General features: G+C 37.9%; 1 protein-coding gene across 1 annotated transcript; it reads left to right on the top strand.

The window, feature by feature from the left end:
- The first annotated feature begins 846 nt into the window (after positions 1–846).
- Positions 847–2277, top strand: LOC146630793 (uncharacterized). Its single transcript, XM_085356105.1, has 3 exons — positions 847–937; positions 1196–1528; positions 1889–2277. The coding sequence occupies exons 1-3, from the start codon at positions 847–849 to the stop codon at positions 2275–2277; spliced, it is 813 nt and encodes a 270-aa protein (XP_085212231.1).
- Positions 2278–17635: the final 15358 nt, after the last annotated feature.

Here is a 17635-nt window from a genome sequence, read left to right as displayed (position 1 = left end):
TGCTGAATACAAGTTATGTATTGTTATTAAAGCTGGAAAACAGTATTTGCCACTGATGTGCAAAATCACTTATTTACCATCTCTGTGCCCGGTTAAGGTAAGTGACGAGTGGATGTCAGAAACTTGTCACTTTCCCATGATGATATAACAGCTTTAAATAACATGACTCATTACTTTACAGTGACACACAATGAAGTCCTTAACAGAGTGAAAGTGGCTCTTCACACCATAACAGCTTACAATAAAGCATTTCCCCTGGGGTTAGATGAACAGAATTAAACAGGGATAATGACCCCATGGGAAAAAAATCTATATCAGAGATGAATGCAGCAAAATGAAGCTACAGAAGATTGCTGAAGCACATCAAAGAAAGTCAGACAATTCTCTGATTGTGGTGGCTTTTACTGCTTTATGAATAGGTCTTCATTTTGTCTCATTTTTGTCTGTTCTTTTTACTACTGACACACTCACACACACTCACACAGAGAAATACGACACTTCCTTTCCAGCCTCACTGTTGTTTAGATTTCAACACCACGCCTTTCACAGGGATACGGCTTCAGCCTTCCCGGTAATTCCACTTAAAAGTAATGATTAACTTCATATCTTCTGAAGTCTGAGGCGGCATATGCAGAATTTATTGACGAGCCAAAAGGACTGTGGGACCACAAGCTCTGAATAAGGGCTCAGGAGAAGCAGCAGTTCTCGAGAGGTCATTTTGGTGAACAACAAGACTTAACAGACATCTGGTTAATGAATCCGGCTTTAAGGTCAGCCTTCCATCCTGTCTGCAGGAAAACACCTAGTGTGCATTTACCGAGAGCTAATTAGGTTTGATGGTTCTCTATGTTACAGAGAAATGTGAAAGATTTGACAATGGGATTCACAGCATTGCACACGCTCTGGCTTCTGACTGCATTTGCTTTTACAACACAAGGTATGTGAAATTACTAAACTATACTAAATTACTATAAATTAGTATTTGCTGAGTAGAGTTTGAAATATCTGCGACAACTGTTTTGCAGCTTTGGATCATATTAACTTATCTGAACTATAAATTTAAATCTAAGTTAGTGTAAAAGGGTGAATATTCTAATAAAGATGTAATAATGGTGTGATGGCGTTACCTCCTCCAACTTTAAGACACAAAAAAACGAAACATGAAACATTTCTTTGTCTGTATCGTTATCTGCAGAGTTGGTGAAACTAAGAGTTAGTCCCAAGATTACTGCAGAGTGTGGCGAGCAAGTTTCCCTCAACTGCAACACATCCTCGGTTCATCATGGAATATCAATCAAACTTATGCAGTGGTTCAAAGAGGAAACACTTTTGTGTTCTGTGGACAGTAAAGGGATCACTACTGAACTCCACAGAGCATCTCTGAGTAACTTTACCTGTGAATATGAAGATGGACGGCTGTCGCTAATCTTCAAAAAGATGCTCCCTCCAGAGAGCGGAAAAAAATACACGTGTAAGCAACGCTCCAACAGAGGAGCACTCAATGAATCTACTAAAGTGGAGTTACAAGGTCAGAGTTCTTCAATTAAATTTTCCTATTAAAGCAAATTATAATATTGCAGAGTAATATGTTTAAACTTCTTAAACTTTTATTACAAAACACATTTTTACTTTGCTTTTGCATTGCAGTCTTCTTTTTTGCCTCTGCTTCCAAATTTACCAGAACACATATCAGACCAAATACAAAGAAAATGCATCTAAACACAAATGTTAATAATTAAGCAAATGTTAAGCAAATGTTTCCTTGTGATTCATCTGACAGCAAAAATTGGCGTAGGATTTTAATAGTTTCACGCGCTAAATGAGATTATTGAATGATGCGGTGTGCGTTGAGTGCATTTTAAAACTTTTCTCGTGGTTTTCCCTGCAGAGTGTGGTGGGATCGTGGAGGGTAAATTAACGACCACGGGACCTGTGTGCACCTTCAAGCAAGTCTACCCAGACGGAAATGTCCACTGGTTCCACGGCTCCCGCAACCTCTCAGATGGATCTCTGAAACAGTACACCGGAAAAAGTGTGGACGAACAAGGCTGGCTTACTATCCACAGTTACCTGGAGCGGAACAGTTCACACGGGCCTTACAACTGCTCCTTGAAGAGCACCGTGTCTGACAGATACATCGCAAGTATGTTGATACAGAATCCTAAACCCCAGAAGAGCACTAGAGGAACACACTCCAACGGCAACAAAGTTACAGCCCGGGAAAGTACCAGAACAATTTTTTGCCTTTTAATCTTACTTCCAGTTATATTTAAATAATGGAATTCCCACCACACGGAGTGTCACCAGACATAGGGAATGTGGGGAGGCATGAATCAATGATTAACACTGATTAGAAGCAACAAGGTACTGAGACTTATGGATTTTTTTGTCAAAACCAGGGCGTCGAGAATCAGATTAAGTGAGTCATCTTGCGTAATCCAAAGGCTTATCTTTCTTCCTTTGTGCTATTGGCTGACATGAACAAGAAAATTACACACCACAGTGAGGTGATAAGAAGACAGCCAGTAATCATAACAGTATAAAATGTGTTGTTGTTTGGCTTCAATAGAGGCTAGGAGAGAAATGCACAGTGGTTTCACGGATCTTTTTAAGAACACAAGGAGATGTTTAAATGGAAACACTCTCAGAGAAAATGCACTTTCTTATAATTGCTAAAGTGATTAAAAACTCTATACTGGTTCAGTTTAATCAGCAGCTATAAACCTTTCCATGGATGTTTTTTTCTCAAGCATGTCCAGCACTGTCATCTGTGTAAAAGTTCTCTATGAATGAAGACCATAAAAGGCTCTTTGTTAGATTTATTTCAGAAATACAGAACTGTCATGTAGCAAACCCCCTTTTCTTTCAGTCAAGCAATAAATCTGTCTAGAGTTTCTGGACAGATGCTGCCCTCTGGTGATATGTGCTGCTAACTAGAAGTAGCTGCTTTAGGAACCACTTGGGAGCAATAGGGCTGCTCGATTATGGCAAAAATGATAATCACGATTATTTTCACTGAAATTGAGATCACGATTATTTGACGATATTTATTTAACCCTTTAAGACCTACTATAGAACCAAGTCCACCAGAGCTTATATTATTTTTTTTACATGCTGTAGTGCCATTTGTGGGAGCATTTCAAGTTGCTATACATCAATACAACTGTTATAGCCCATATTTTAATAATATGTATGCATTAAGTCCATAGTAATTACATAAATTGCAAAAAAGTGCAATAAACTACAAAAAAAATTGAAAATCGCTTTTGTTTTGTTTACATATATTTCTACTTGGAGAAATTTAAGAGGCTTATCCCTCAAAACTTTAAATACAATAAAGTTGCAAAAAATAGTTTACAACAACAGGAAATTTATTTTGAGTGTCTTCATAGTTTTATTTTGGAGATACAGCAATTTTTATATACTGCAGGAAAAACAAAAAACAATCCTATGATGCAAATTTGCAAAGAAAACAGCATGTGCATCATTTCACTGTGGGAAGTGTTACGAACAGCTGATAGGAACGGCAAAGCGTGTTTCTGGAATATTATGTTTTTGTTCCTGCAAGCGCTTTTTATGCAATTTTTGCAAAGCTATATGTGGAACGAAACCGTGACCGAGGACAAGCTGATGGCATCAGATGTAAGTACAACTCCTCCGGTTTCATATGCAAAACAAATTATTGCGCTAGCTTACACGGTTCAGGTTCTACAGGGATTTAAAAATAGTTACACAACACAGAGCGTGCTGCTCTGACCGGCTTTAAAGGGTTAACAATGACTTTAAAAAAATAATATAAAATAGTGTGCAACACCACTGAAGTTTTTTTTTTTTAAACTCTCTTTTCAACCAACGGCAGTCACTCTCCAAATAACTTCTGCTTAGCTTTCCGAGCTTCCCTCGGGTCCTCTTAATCAGCGGTCTCCAACCTTTTTTGCGCCACGGACCAGTTTATGCCCGACAATATTTTCACGGACCGGCCTTTAAGGTGTCGCGGATAAATTAGGGAGGGGCTAATAATCGGCTCAGTCATTTTTAATGATCGTTGAAAGCCCAGATCGTAATCGTGATTAAAATTCGATTAATTGAGCAGCCCTAGGGAGCAATATGTTTTCATTCAACGAGCTGATTTACCACACTTTGCACCAGCCTGGTAAACATAGGCAATTTAGTTCAGAATCATTAATTCCAGGTGAGAGCTGATTGATATAAAGTAAATCAAATATCAAAATAGTTACATCACAGGAAAGCACAGGAGAAAATGTTGTGGTAATTTCACTTGCTGTCAGACTTAAACAATGAAAATGGAAAAGAAAAAAAATACACAACAATTTTAAACAGAGCGATGAAAATATCTTTTGAAGTGTGTGTGAGGTCCGTCTCTGGAGCACTGCTTTATGTGTGTAGCTGTTCAGTCCCATGAAAATAAAACTCTCGGCCACAATGTAGACTGTAAAAGATGACCTCTTTGACCAGTTTCCTTCTGAAACACGTCATACTCCAGGACATATTTGAACTGTTAGTCAAGCAACAAGTAATAGCGTGCATGTTCAAAATGCAGATTAAAGTTTCTCTTTTTTTCTTTTCATTAGCTAAAAAGTGATAATAGCCAGCTCGTTTGACTGGGGCTGTTCTTTAAGTAGCTTGTAACACACCACACATGAAAACCTGTTCATGCAATGCTCCTGGGTCTTTGACCCGGTGTTTTGAGTTTATTCTTTATTAAGTCTCCGTCTCTGGTGTTCTGCTACTTCCTGTTTTATATTGCCAGTCCCTCATCTTGTGTGCTTTGTGAAAACGTTTGCTTCCCATGTCTTGTTTTCCCTGATTTGGTTCACCTGTGTTCCTTAGTGTCTTCCTTTTTCCTAATTACCTCCTGTGTGTACTTAAGACCCCAGTTTCTTGTAGCACTTGTTGTGACCTCCCTCATGTTGTGTGCTCAGTGTGTTTCTTAGTTCCTTGTACTGTATGTATTTCTCGCTTCTGCCCCCATATTATTTGTCTCTTGTACTTTTTAGCAAGTTTACAGCAATGAAGCTGCCTTCTTTAGTTCATTTTCCCGAATTATGAGTCCTGCATCCGAGTCTGCAATCTTCCTGCCACACAACACTTTATGACAGGTCACCTTAGTTTCATAAAAATGCTTACAGTAAACTTGAGCAAGAATATTGCCTCAAGTCATTATTCATGCTCCTCATCTTTCAGTTTGCTTTTCAATCTCTGACTAGTGAGTCCTAAACGCCAGAGGACAAACCCCGCTCCAAGGCAAAAACTGAGCCTTTTAACGGCTCACTGCACCCTCTTCAGACAGAACATTTGAGAGGCTTTTCAAGTCAGAGTGACTCTCAGCTAATGCTCTCACTAAAGCAGTGTCATGTAGCAGACTGGCTGAGATCTAGTGGGTAAACCAATCCAAGGTCACATATTTGAGAGCTGACAGATGCATCCAGTTACAGTACAAACCTGACACAGTATACACAGACAGATGCACAGCACACACATCTACACACATGCAATGTCCTGACCACAAATGGAAGCCTAACTAATGCCTGCCTAACACAAACCATCGTCTTGACAATAAAAATGTTTTTATAATAATGTGGTTTTAATGTCCATAACTGGGACTTACTTACTTTCCACCCCATAATTGGGGAGCTCTATAAACAAATGTATATTCCCGCAGTGTCACAGCACATCAGTCCTGATATGTTTTATGAAAATGTTTGTGTTGTTTTAATGTGTTTTGCACCGAAATTGATCTGTCACATATTTAACTTTGAAAAATAATGCTAATGATGCAAATTAAGTGTTCTTGCAGAGAGCAAAGCAAATTACAGAAATGTCAGCAAAGTAATTCTCTTGCAGACTGAGTGATAATGAGCTAATTAAATTTGAAATTAACAGTTTAATTCTGAATCTTAATGTAATGCTCTTCTGTCGGATGTTATACATTTGAAGTTTAAATAAAGATTTTAATCAAGAAAAAGAATAATGCATGTCTTTACAAGCAGGAGAGCTCAGTAAAGGACTTCCACTGTAGTTTTATCAATAGGAAATGACCTTACTAAAAAAAATCTGCTTTCTCGTTTTCCTTTTTTTTCACAATACTTTAGATTTTCTGAAAATTTAGCTATATGCTATAAACCTCATTTAAGAAAGGTTATTCAACTTTGTAATTTGTGCTGTGTCACTGCTGGAGAACTAAACAACACCTTCTGCAGTGAAACAAATAAAGCAAACACAGTAGCTCTGAGAATAAAACGTTCAACTTTCATAGCAAAATTCAGCAAACACAGTAAAACCTTACTGTGTTTTCTGTGTTTATTTGTGTCTTGGTCTATGCATTGCATACATCCAACATATGCATTTTATATACACTCCATTAGTGCACTCACACACTTTCACTATGACACTCAATATACCGAGTTTCTGAAAATGCTAGAAATAAATCAAAGCAGACCAGCTCATTGGTGCAATCCAAAGAAACACGCTTCAAAGCAGTTACTTGGAAAAACCCTCCAAAATCCCACAACTTTGATCTTTGAGGGGGAAGCCCTCCTATAGTCAGACAGACAAAGACAGCTCTGTTGAGCCTTTAGCTTTTTGTAATGATCATTTCATGAGCTTCTTCGGCAGTAAAAAATATTACAGAGAATTGGAATATAGTATCACAGATGCATCTTCAGTTACATAAGGCTTACTGTCAGTGTAGCTGGAGGATATATGGCCCATTGCTCCCTTTTTAACCTTAAGATGAATGTAACAAAAAGCTACTTGTTTTTACATAATAGCTCCACATTGAGCAGCAAAAATCTTGCTCAAACATGACAATTCAGGCGTAACTGGACTAAAAATGTCTACAAAAAAAAAAAAGAGAAAGGTGACTCTGGAAAATCTGGTACTTATTCATTGTATGTTCAGCCACTTGGGGACCTCACATGATCCACGGAGCACCACTCTTCTATTCTTCTCTCTTACAATCCTAATTCTATTCTATTTTATTACCTTGTGTCCGCTCTCTTGACGTTTGCACATTTTACGGTCTGTCCTTATGCTTTTTGCACCTTTTCACCCCCCCACACACACACTCGCATGTTTCTGATCTGTGGTTTATTGGCACACACACTCATAGCGACACTCCTCTCCACCCAGACACTTGAGGCATAGCAGTCCCTCCAATCCTGAGGTTTTGACTTTCCAAAATTGAGTTCCTTTTGAAGATGCTACTTGCTAACGAGCAAGCAGATGGCCAAAATGTTTAAGTAAAAAAAAAACCTTACTTCAGTAAACTGCTGTCTTTATTTTACGTTATTCATCTCAAGGTTATTATGGATAAATAGAACTAAACTAAAAAAACTGTGTTCAAAAGGTTCAGTGTTTTGATTTTAATAACTGTACTGTGACTCCTACATCTGGCATATGCCCTAAATATAATAGCAGCACTACATTAACTGCATAAACTGCATTAAAACAAGCAAGCCCCTCTGGAAACTAACTGAAAGCAAACTCATTCAAAAAGAAGAAGAAGAAGAAGTTACAAATAGAGGCAGAAGAAGATGGATGGATCATTGCTTTTAATTGTGATATCCACTTTTAACCACAAGGTGGAGCAACTTACAAACAGATAGTCGCCCTCTGGACAAACAACGATCCTAAACTAATTTCACGGTTAAGGACTCAGACTGTCCAAGCTGTCTTGGTCCGCTTGCCATGTAAATGCAGACAAATATATTACTTCACAACAAACAGTTTTCTTCACTAAGAGTTTTGTGAATTTGGTCTCACATTAAACCACTAACAGTTTGCTGAACAATTTGAACACAAATATCAAATGCATTATTACATTTATTTTTTAATTTTAGCTGAGGCATACATATTTCTATCCTCTACCAAAATGTTTTTCTTGTTAGCAGGTTTACTGCCCAGTTATGCTAAATGTTTGTACTGCAGAAATCACTGGGTGCTCTTCATAAAATTTGAAGCATCTCGACCTAAATAAATGCCCTGAGATGACGTGTGTTGTTCTAAATTAAATTCAGCTGAACTGAATCTTTTGTTTTCTTTAAAGATTTCTTGTTACTCTTGCAAAAAAAAAAAAGAGTCATGTTGAACAGGATATTTCCATTACCCCAGAAAACCTTGTCCCTGTTTTTATTAGTGATCATGTTGTCTTGTTGCATCATTTCTCAATGTTGGAAGTTGGTTTCTCCTGTGAGCACCTCATCTGGGCAAAGTACACAGAGGGGGGTGTACTATGTATTCACTTGGATGCGTTAGTGAGTGTATACAGAGGTTTCAGGTTATGTTCCCATGGAAACAGAGAGGTGTCTTACAGTGTGCCTTGGCTTCGACGGTGTGTGTCTCTGTGTTTAAGTGTGTGTCTGACCAATTATCCCAGTAAGCGAGAGTAATCTTCTCTTGGGGAGGTTTACATTATCACCTTGACAGCCAGGTGGTCATTGGTCAAGCCGATTGCTACAGCTCTATACCATACACAAAATCAGAGGGAGGGGCAAGGGGGAAGATCGAATGAGACAAGATAAGAAGCGGACTGACCGACAAACACTGAAGCAAGATAGATGAGAGCGGGAGGGGGGATAGGCAGGGGAATGGAAAGGGGAGATAAAAGCCAGATTATGTCAACAAACTGCTGAGATTTATGCGAAGCACTGATAGCCTGTTACCTAACATTACGGTAAATGGGAGTTGGCTTTGGATTATTTGGCCAAAAAGCTAGTAGAAGGCTACAGAAACCCTGTGCTTTCATTTACATGACTGCCCAAGACATTTAAAAAACAAAAAAAAAACAAAAAAAACAAACAAGTTTGACATATTTTATAAATCTATAAAAGATAACATCAATATCAGCTCACAACCCCAGTCTCTGAATGTCTCTGATGAGATCAGAATAACAACATATTCATCTGAAAGCAGCATATGTTTAAAGATATAATTGTAAGTGTATTTTTATATTTATAGTGAAATTAATACTATTTTTATAGCACCAATTCACAACAACAGTCACATCAAAATGCTCTATATTGGAAGGTAAAAACCCTAAAATAATACAGAGAAACCCCCAACAATCAGAAGACCCCCTATGGACAAGCAGTTGGCAGCAATGGGAAGGGAAAAAAGAAGAAGGAATCTCAGGCAGAACTGGGCTCAGGTCAACCATTGCAACTGGGTGAAAGGAAAGAAGAGATAAACAGAGAGAGACGGCACAAAACTAACTATAGGTGAGAGCGATGAAGATCACTTACTGATAATGGGTAAATACAGTATTGGTGTATAAATGCACAGAGAGTGAAAAGTCTAATATTAAAAGTAGAGAGTATTTGTTGCTCAAATCCAGACTGGGAGCTGGTTCCATATAAGACGGACATGAAAGCTGAAGGCTCTGACTTCCATTCTGCTTTTGATAACTGGAGGAACCACAAATAGGCCTGATGTCCAAGAGCAAAGTTCTGTGTTAGGATGGGAGATCTGAAGATATGATGGGGCTTGATTATTCAAGCTTTTGTATGTGAGGAGAAGGATTTGAAATGCCGCAGTTATTACTCTTGCTGCAGAGTTCTGAATAAACTCAAAGTTTTTCAGAGAGATTCAAGAACAACCTGATAATGATGAATTGCAATAGATGTAATAAATGTATGAAATCACTTTTGAGTGTCACTCTCATACAGGATGTTTATAATTTAAAGGGCATATTCTGATCAAAATGGCTGCACGATTCATCTCAGTGTTATTTTAATTTAATTTTAATTTTATTTATATATCAACAAATCACGACAGTTGCCTCAAGGCACTTTTAATTGTAAGGCAAAGGCCCTACAATACTCCAAAGAAAACAGAGACCCCCTGGGGTACATAGCCAATTAATAGAGACAGGTTGATCATTTTTAAGACTGATATAATTAATTAATGCTAGACTTCTTTGAGCAGTCTTGTAGGAAATTTTAAAAATCCCCTTAAGTTAACATTTAAGGAATGCCTGACTCAACATTTTTATCAGTGCTTTCAGAAAGACATCTGCTGTGTTTAATCCATTATTGTAAATTTAAATGTTATGATCAGACAAAAGAGGGTTTTCAGGAAATACTATTAAATGTTCTGTTTCACCCAGGATATGAGTCGGCATTATGGCATCTGTGAAGAGATCTCAAAACTGGATTATAGATGGCATACAGTTGGTGTCGTAAGCCACCGCCTCTGTTCAAAGATGGTCATTCACAGTGCTCTTGGGGACACTCCCATAGGGCTTAAAACCTGGGACTCTCTACCAGTTGCTCTTAGAACTGAAGAAGCTTCTCGGATGAGAGGTGAAACATCTTCTAGAAACCTAAAGAAGTCCAGAAGCTTTTCTTTCCAAGCTCCTTAAACTACGATGACCTGGATGACTGAGAACCTTCAGAGACATCTCAGTAAATTAATTTGTTGATCAATTATTAATTCATGTACTAACAGGGACTTAGAAGAGGGAGACCTAATGTTTAATAATCTGCATTTCACATGGCACTCCATGACTAACTTTTGTATATGAAGAAGATCTTGAAGGACAAGAACAAAAACGAGCCCCCAATTCGAGGTCATGAGAAAATCATTTGAAACCTTCACTGTTTCTGTACTATGATGCACTCTAAACCTTGATTGAAGCTAAATAAACCCCTCTTTTGCAAATGATCAGTGAACTGTTTGACAGCTACTCATATATTAGTAAAAGTATCACCGTAAAAGCTTGTTCTTCACATTACACCAGAGAGCCATAATATCTTTGTTTCTCAGTGAGCTAATGTTAGTGTTTCGTTCTTTTCCCAGTAACTACACATAAATCACAACAACACAGATCCGCTCAAAGGGAAATAAACATGGAAATAGCTGTAGTGTAGAAAATTTTAGTCTGAAAACAGATTCAATGGGCACTAATGGTTACGATTAAACTAATATCAGCTTTTGAGGCAATTCCCTAACAATATCAGCTGTTGTAGGCAGATTATTATTAACTGTAATATATACAAAGCTAATCTAATGTAGAACTAGAATGAAAATATAAAGCTGCAAATTAAAATAATAACTGTCATTTCTATCCTCTCATTAAGCAGCTGTAAACCTGCCCAATCGAAGGTTAGCTAGCATGCGTAGGTGCGATGTTTGATTTGGCAGCATGCTGTGGCTGGATTAATGTTTACTGAACAAATCATATCTTTCAGTGTTCTAGTACATAACACGTCTCTCTGTGTTTTGACTTTAATCTGACTTTTTTTTTTTAGTTTGTTTGGTCAGAACAAATAGAAGTACTAATGCAGCGTGTAAAGCAGAGCCAGTAGGAGAAGTTAACTTACAGGCAAAGCAAGACAACTGGAGATTGATGCTACTTTGAAAAATTAAATTATGTCACTCAGCATTAATTAAAACCTCATCATCTTATTAAGGTGTAGGTGAATGAAAGTGAGCTGCATTTGTTGCTTTAGTAATGAGTACATTTCGCTCTGAAATTATGGGCAGAAAGAAAACATACCAAGCTGCATAGAATGGAAATCCTGTGTACACAAGTATTACCTGAGTAAATACACTTAGCCCTTTCCCGTTACTACAAGTGAGAGCACAATTTTACAACTCAACTCATCAAAACTGCAATTTTAGGTCATGGCTACTCATGAAGCAGTGGTGGGTCAAACACTAAAAGGGTGTACTATCTGTAAATTTCCCAGGTGACAGCACAGGAGGTGTAATTGAACACTTCATCTCTCTGCTGCACCATGGTTATTGCATGACATATCAGATACATGACTCAGCTATCTCTGTTGTTGCCATCGCTGACTGATTTTGAACACAGTTGTGTTATTCTTCTCGGCTTTTTCAAAGAAGTTGGTAGAGGGCAGGCTTGTCCATTTTAACCATTCACTGTGTATACAGACTCCTGGCACACTTTCTACAACAACTGTTGCTTCAGTAAGACCAATGCATGAATAACTCAGTGGTAAAGCTGAGCTGTGCCTCAGCTCCTTTCACCTCCAGCGTGGAGTGTATTGAACTGTTAAGGTAACATGGGAAAATTAGAAGAGTTGAAAGGTATGGAAAAACATCAATATATGCTCTCAAGCTATGTGCCAGAGCTGTCTCCCCAGGTATTCACAACAGAGACGGAGCAGCAACAAAAAGACTGGATGAATGAAGACAGAAGCTATTCATCTGAAGAGACCCTGCCTGTGGAAAGCCTCTAACAATCAGAATGTCCAGTCTTCTGAGACCCATAATAAGACTCCAAATATTACAGCAATTCCTGAGCTGTAGAATACATGTCACTGTTCAAGTCTTAATTTAATGTGTAGTGACTAAAAGCATATGGACTGTGAGAATTCCTTTTTTTAACAGAATAAGCCTAAAAGTAAAGGAAGTCAGCATCAGCACCCCCCAAATCAACATCATGTTTGAAGCCCGTTCCTGTTTCTAACGATCAAAAACCGCATATGACCTGTGTCAGGGAGTTTTTATTGTTTTATTTGCTAATGCTTCAAAAGTTATGTTATACATATTTCACCAGACAGTTTTCTGTTAAAACAGGAAGCTGACCCTGTGACACTGACAAGAGACCAGCACAGAAATACATATCCGCAGAAGTTGACTTGCATTATATTATTCTTAGAAATTGACCTGCAACACACATACTCTGTGACACACACACACACACACACACAGCTTGCATGCAGACAGACATCAGGACCTGCGTGACAGGAAATGTGATTATATTTGCATATTGACGATGTAACCTATAAAAATAAACGAATACTTCAGTTCGGTGTGATTTGCTCTGAGCTTTTCACCCGTGCAGCACGTTAACCTACACAAGTGTCTCATTGTTGTTTATTCACCTGACTGTTTGTTAACTGTAAATCTCTGACAACCTGTAAATCACATGATGACCTACAGTTCATATGTGAAAGTGCAGGTTCATGCTAATGTTCTTTCCAGCAAGATGTATGGAAAATGCATTGAAAAAAATAACAAGTGAGCCATGACTCCACAAATACATGTGCATGTGTTTTTCAATATTTATTTAAAACAGCCTTTTTTTTTTGTTCCTCAAAGGAACACTCAAACACGCTTGTGCATTCATGCAGTTCACGGACAGCAACCAGTCATGTTTGCTTAGGTGTGTGTGCTAAAGGTAGAATTTCATTTGACTGCATGCACTTTGGGGATACTACGCACCACTGTAACCCTCACCTGTTAGACATATACAAGTACTGTGCAATACAGTACCATCTTGAGCCACCCCTCATTTCTGTGAATTTTGCTTCCTTAAGTGCTATTAAGTAACGGTTCTTCACACTTTGCGTCTTTTAGTGGTTTTTCCCTCCTTTTCCATCCAGTCCTTCTACCTGATCATTTTCAGATGAATGGGCTTCTTTTTGTTGTTTTTTGAAATATACAGTTAATTGAACAATTAGAGAAATAAAGCCTATATTTAAAAAATAAATTCCTCTTTCTTGCATATATTATTAACAAATGTTCAGCATTTTTTTTGTTATATAGTTGGCAGAGACAGACTTAAATTAAGCTGCTTTTAGTTGCACATGGATCACTAAAGCTTCAAGTAGCCTACTTGTTGCATAAACTCTGAGAGATATGGGTAACCTTCCCTTGCCTTGCCTGAATGGGCTATTGATTAACATATGTCGAAAGCTATCTTTGTGTGTTCTCTCGGCTCAGCCGCAACAATAAAACCCCTGCGAGGTGAAGCAAATAACATTTATCATCTTGGCACAAAATAATGTATTGTTGGGAAACCATGGTTTTGGCATTCGTGCAGATGTTACTTTAACACATACCACCCACCTAAACATTACTGCTGATCAACCACACTCATCAAAAGGTAAGAACTTTAAAGAACCATATTCCATTACCTCCCCAAATATCTCCTTTTTCTTTTTATCCCTGGTAATTTGCAGTTATTGTCATTGTCCTACTTCAATCTGCAAATTTGACACTCCACCATCCATTCTCTTCATAATCAGAAGGGCATTGCACAAGAGACAATACTGGTGGCTGATTGAAGGTTCAGTGTGTTCACAGAATAAAACCCAGATGGTCAGGTTATATTCCACTGCATCAATTTTCTTCCATCTGCCATCCTCATTTATTTGAGTAATCGCTAAAACCCAGGTATGCCTGCCTATATGGCAGTAATTGTAACAAGGGGCTTCAATTCTCATTTGTCATTTGGTCTGAGTGCTTTAAACTTTTGCTTTCCATGATCAGATTGTATCATCAATCAGATTAGATCGATCTTTTGAAAAAAGGAATGGTATGGTGAAAAACAATAAATTGAGAAAGGAACTTTATCTTAAAGTACATAGCAGGCTGAGGTGACTGCTGTTGTGATTTAGCACTAATAAACCTGTAGGCAGGTTACTCTTGAAAGGGGGTCACAGTCCTAAGATGACAGAGCCAATTTAAAGGGTCTTCTAAAAAGATGGTGTTTGTCACAGCAGATAATTGGGTTTTTTTTTTAACAAAGATACTGTGATAGAACTATTTTCACTTACCATATGATGATAGATGACTCATACTGGGTCTGGAAATTGAGATGGGAAAGTACTTATTTAAAAGTCGCATGTAGGCACTGTTACTTTGTGCTGTGCAGCTTCGTACTTTTTCATTTCATCTCTACAAATTAAATGAGACAAAAATTAAATACTCTACAAAGTTGATTTTGTGCAGTTATTTTCAAGCTATTAACATATGTATTGGTAATGATTTTTATTTTAGCCTTGTGGAACAGAATTTGCATTAATATGTGACTAAACGGGAATAAAGTCTATATTGACACTGCTTTAGCAGGAGAGAATGTGGGGGAGGGAATCTATAAAGTCTTTTAGGATTAGCAAACAGTCCGATTTCATTAATATATCCTGTTTATGGATAAATATTTGCAATGGCCCATGTTCACAGGTGCACACATACAGACACAGGCACACACACCATCGTGTTTTCATCTCTTTGTGGGGACATCTAACTGACATAATGTGTTCCCTAGATGCTTATCCTAACCCTAACCATCAAAAATTAATGCCTAATCCTAACCCTTAGCCTAAACCTAACCATAACCTAATTGTAACGCTGACATTAAACCCACACTTTGAGTCTCAAAAATGCCTTCAAATTCATGGGTACAGGGATTTTGTCCCTAAAAGGCCCATTGGTCCCCACAAGCATAGTAAACAAAGAGAAGTCCCCACAAAGATATACAAACATGGTAAACATCCACACGCACAAGCAGACACACACACAGAATGCAAATGAACACTCATACCCAGGTCTGTTAATGGATCAGAAGTATTTATTTGTGCCCATGTTTCATGTGTCAAAATTTAACCCATTGGGGTAACCTCGCGCTGCATCATCCGGCCAGTGAAGCCTTCAGAAATGAGTGGGTGTGACACAAAATATGTCCACCAAATACTGTTTTTCAATACAAGTCTTCTCATGTAACTAAATAGGTCATTGAGCAGAGTGATGCATTGGGATCACAGTCACATCATGTGATAGTTCATTAGTCACAGCTTCAACCCCCAGACACATGCAGCGTCTCTCTGCCCAAAATGTATTCAGTTAGTTTACACTAGAGATGGACCGATCCGATATTACGTATCGGTATCGGTCCGATACTGACCTAAATTACTGGATCGGATATCGGAGAAAAATAAAAAATGTAATCCGATCCATTAAATATCACGAAAGCACCTCACAAAACTTGCAACACGCCGTAACTCACCTCAGAACGTATGCATCACGTGATAGAGCAGCTGTGGCATGCAGGACCTGTCGGTGGTCTGGATAGCATTTGGAGCTTCGCTAGCAACCTGGCATTTCATCTCCGACAAAGTTATCCCCGAGAGAAGTAAAGCAAGTGTGTAAGTCCATCTCTGAATGTTTGTAAAGCATTCCTGCGTTAAGCTTAACAAGCGACTGCCTCTCGCTCTCCGGCTGCTACTTCAATCGTGAAACTGCTTAAATCAGCTGATCGGCTTTTCTGTCGCGAGTCTGTCTCTCGTTTGTTTTTGGTCCACTTTGCACCAGAAAGAGGAAACCAGCGGCTGAACAACAGCAGCACGTTTAAGCTTGATAAGCTGTTGTTAGAATTTATTTAATATTAATTTCTACACCAGGATCTTTTTCTACGTAGCTGACGCTGGTAACTGTGCAGGGGCGGATCTAGCAAAGTTTAGCCAGGGGGGCCGATAGGGCATTAACTGGGAAAAGGGGGCACAAAGACATACTTTTCTTTCTTATTCTCATTTAAAATGTCTAGCTTTTAATAAATAATTATCTGACACCCAAAGTTTTAATTTGATGTAAAATGAATAGAAGTCAATTACTGTATATAGTGACTATTAAGTCTAATATATATACCCTAGTAAGCTATAGTACTTTTTACTTTGGGAAGGTACCATCTGTGCAGTCTGCAATTTTGTTGAAGAAAGATGTTGAATCTATTTAATATTTCTTGAAAAATAATTGATTTCTGTGCATTTTTTTTCACACTGCATCAAATTAAGGTTGATTACGTTGATTAAGCATCATGAGGTGGCGCGTGAGGGGTGGTTCCCAATTTTTTATTTATTTAATTTTGTTGTTGCTGGGAGTTGGAACCCTATTAGTTAGGTTGCTTAATATTTACGCTAAGTACTCTTTAAAATACCAGAATAGGGAGGATGGTGTAGGTCTAAGTTTATTAGATTGATCAGTATTGCTGAACTATGAAATATTTTTTTTGTATACAGGTATAACAGAATAGCTTTAGTGTAGTTGTTGTTTTAAACTTGAGTATGAACTTGCAGACTTGCAAAATGCAGCAAGATATTTTAAAAAACAGTTTTGTTGATTAAAAAACACTATATCGGATTCATATCGGTATCGGCAGATATCCAAATTTATGATATCGGTATCGGTATCGGACATAAAAAAGTGGTATCGTGCCATCTCTAGTTTACACCAAAACAAAGTTTACATACAGTATTTATCTGGTTTTTTTTTCTGGTGAATATTGCACTATTGATGAGAACTGCAGTGTGAAAATACCACCTGCATTGCATTAACATGTAAAGTGAGGGCTAAAAAGGGATCTTAAATGAAGTTATTGATTTGGTCGCTGGTCAGATTTTATTATCATTATGATAGAAATCGATAGAAGCAGGAAGGAGACTTACATGACCCAGATGTCCAAAACAGAGATGTTTACTGAAGCTCAATATTAAAAGAGAATGCTGATGTACCAACACTGCACTGAGCAGCATTTAACATCCCAGTTTTAACTTTATAACATCTAACAGGTCAAAATGAACAAACATGGCTATTCGGCATCTTTATGACGTTCTTTGTGGCAGATAATCAATTGTTACTTACTCCTGTGTGAGGCTTTTATGATGCACGACACTTTTAAAGGGTGTTTTAAGCAGCTTAAAAACCCAACAAAAACAAAAACTCAACACTCAGGAAAACTGACATAATGATATCATGTCACTAAGACACAGATTAGGTTAGATTAGACTGGAATACTTGGTGCAAAGAATTAGCACTTAACAAATCAGTAATGCAAAATTTCTAGCAGTCCTATATATGCATGCATATT

Source organism: Diplotaxodon limnothrissa, linkage group LG6, assembly GCF_057381915.1.
Source record: "Diplotaxodon limnothrissa isolate DT_005_m linkage group LG6, D_limnothrissa_male_GT1.1, whole genome shotgun sequence".
Classification (NCBI taxonomy): domain Eukaryota; kingdom Metazoa; phylum Chordata; class Actinopteri; order Cichliformes; family Cichlidae; genus Diplotaxodon; species Diplotaxodon limnothrissa.
The sequence above is the reverse complement of the archived record's forward strand: the minus strand, read 5'-3'. Positions and strand labels throughout refer to the sequence as shown.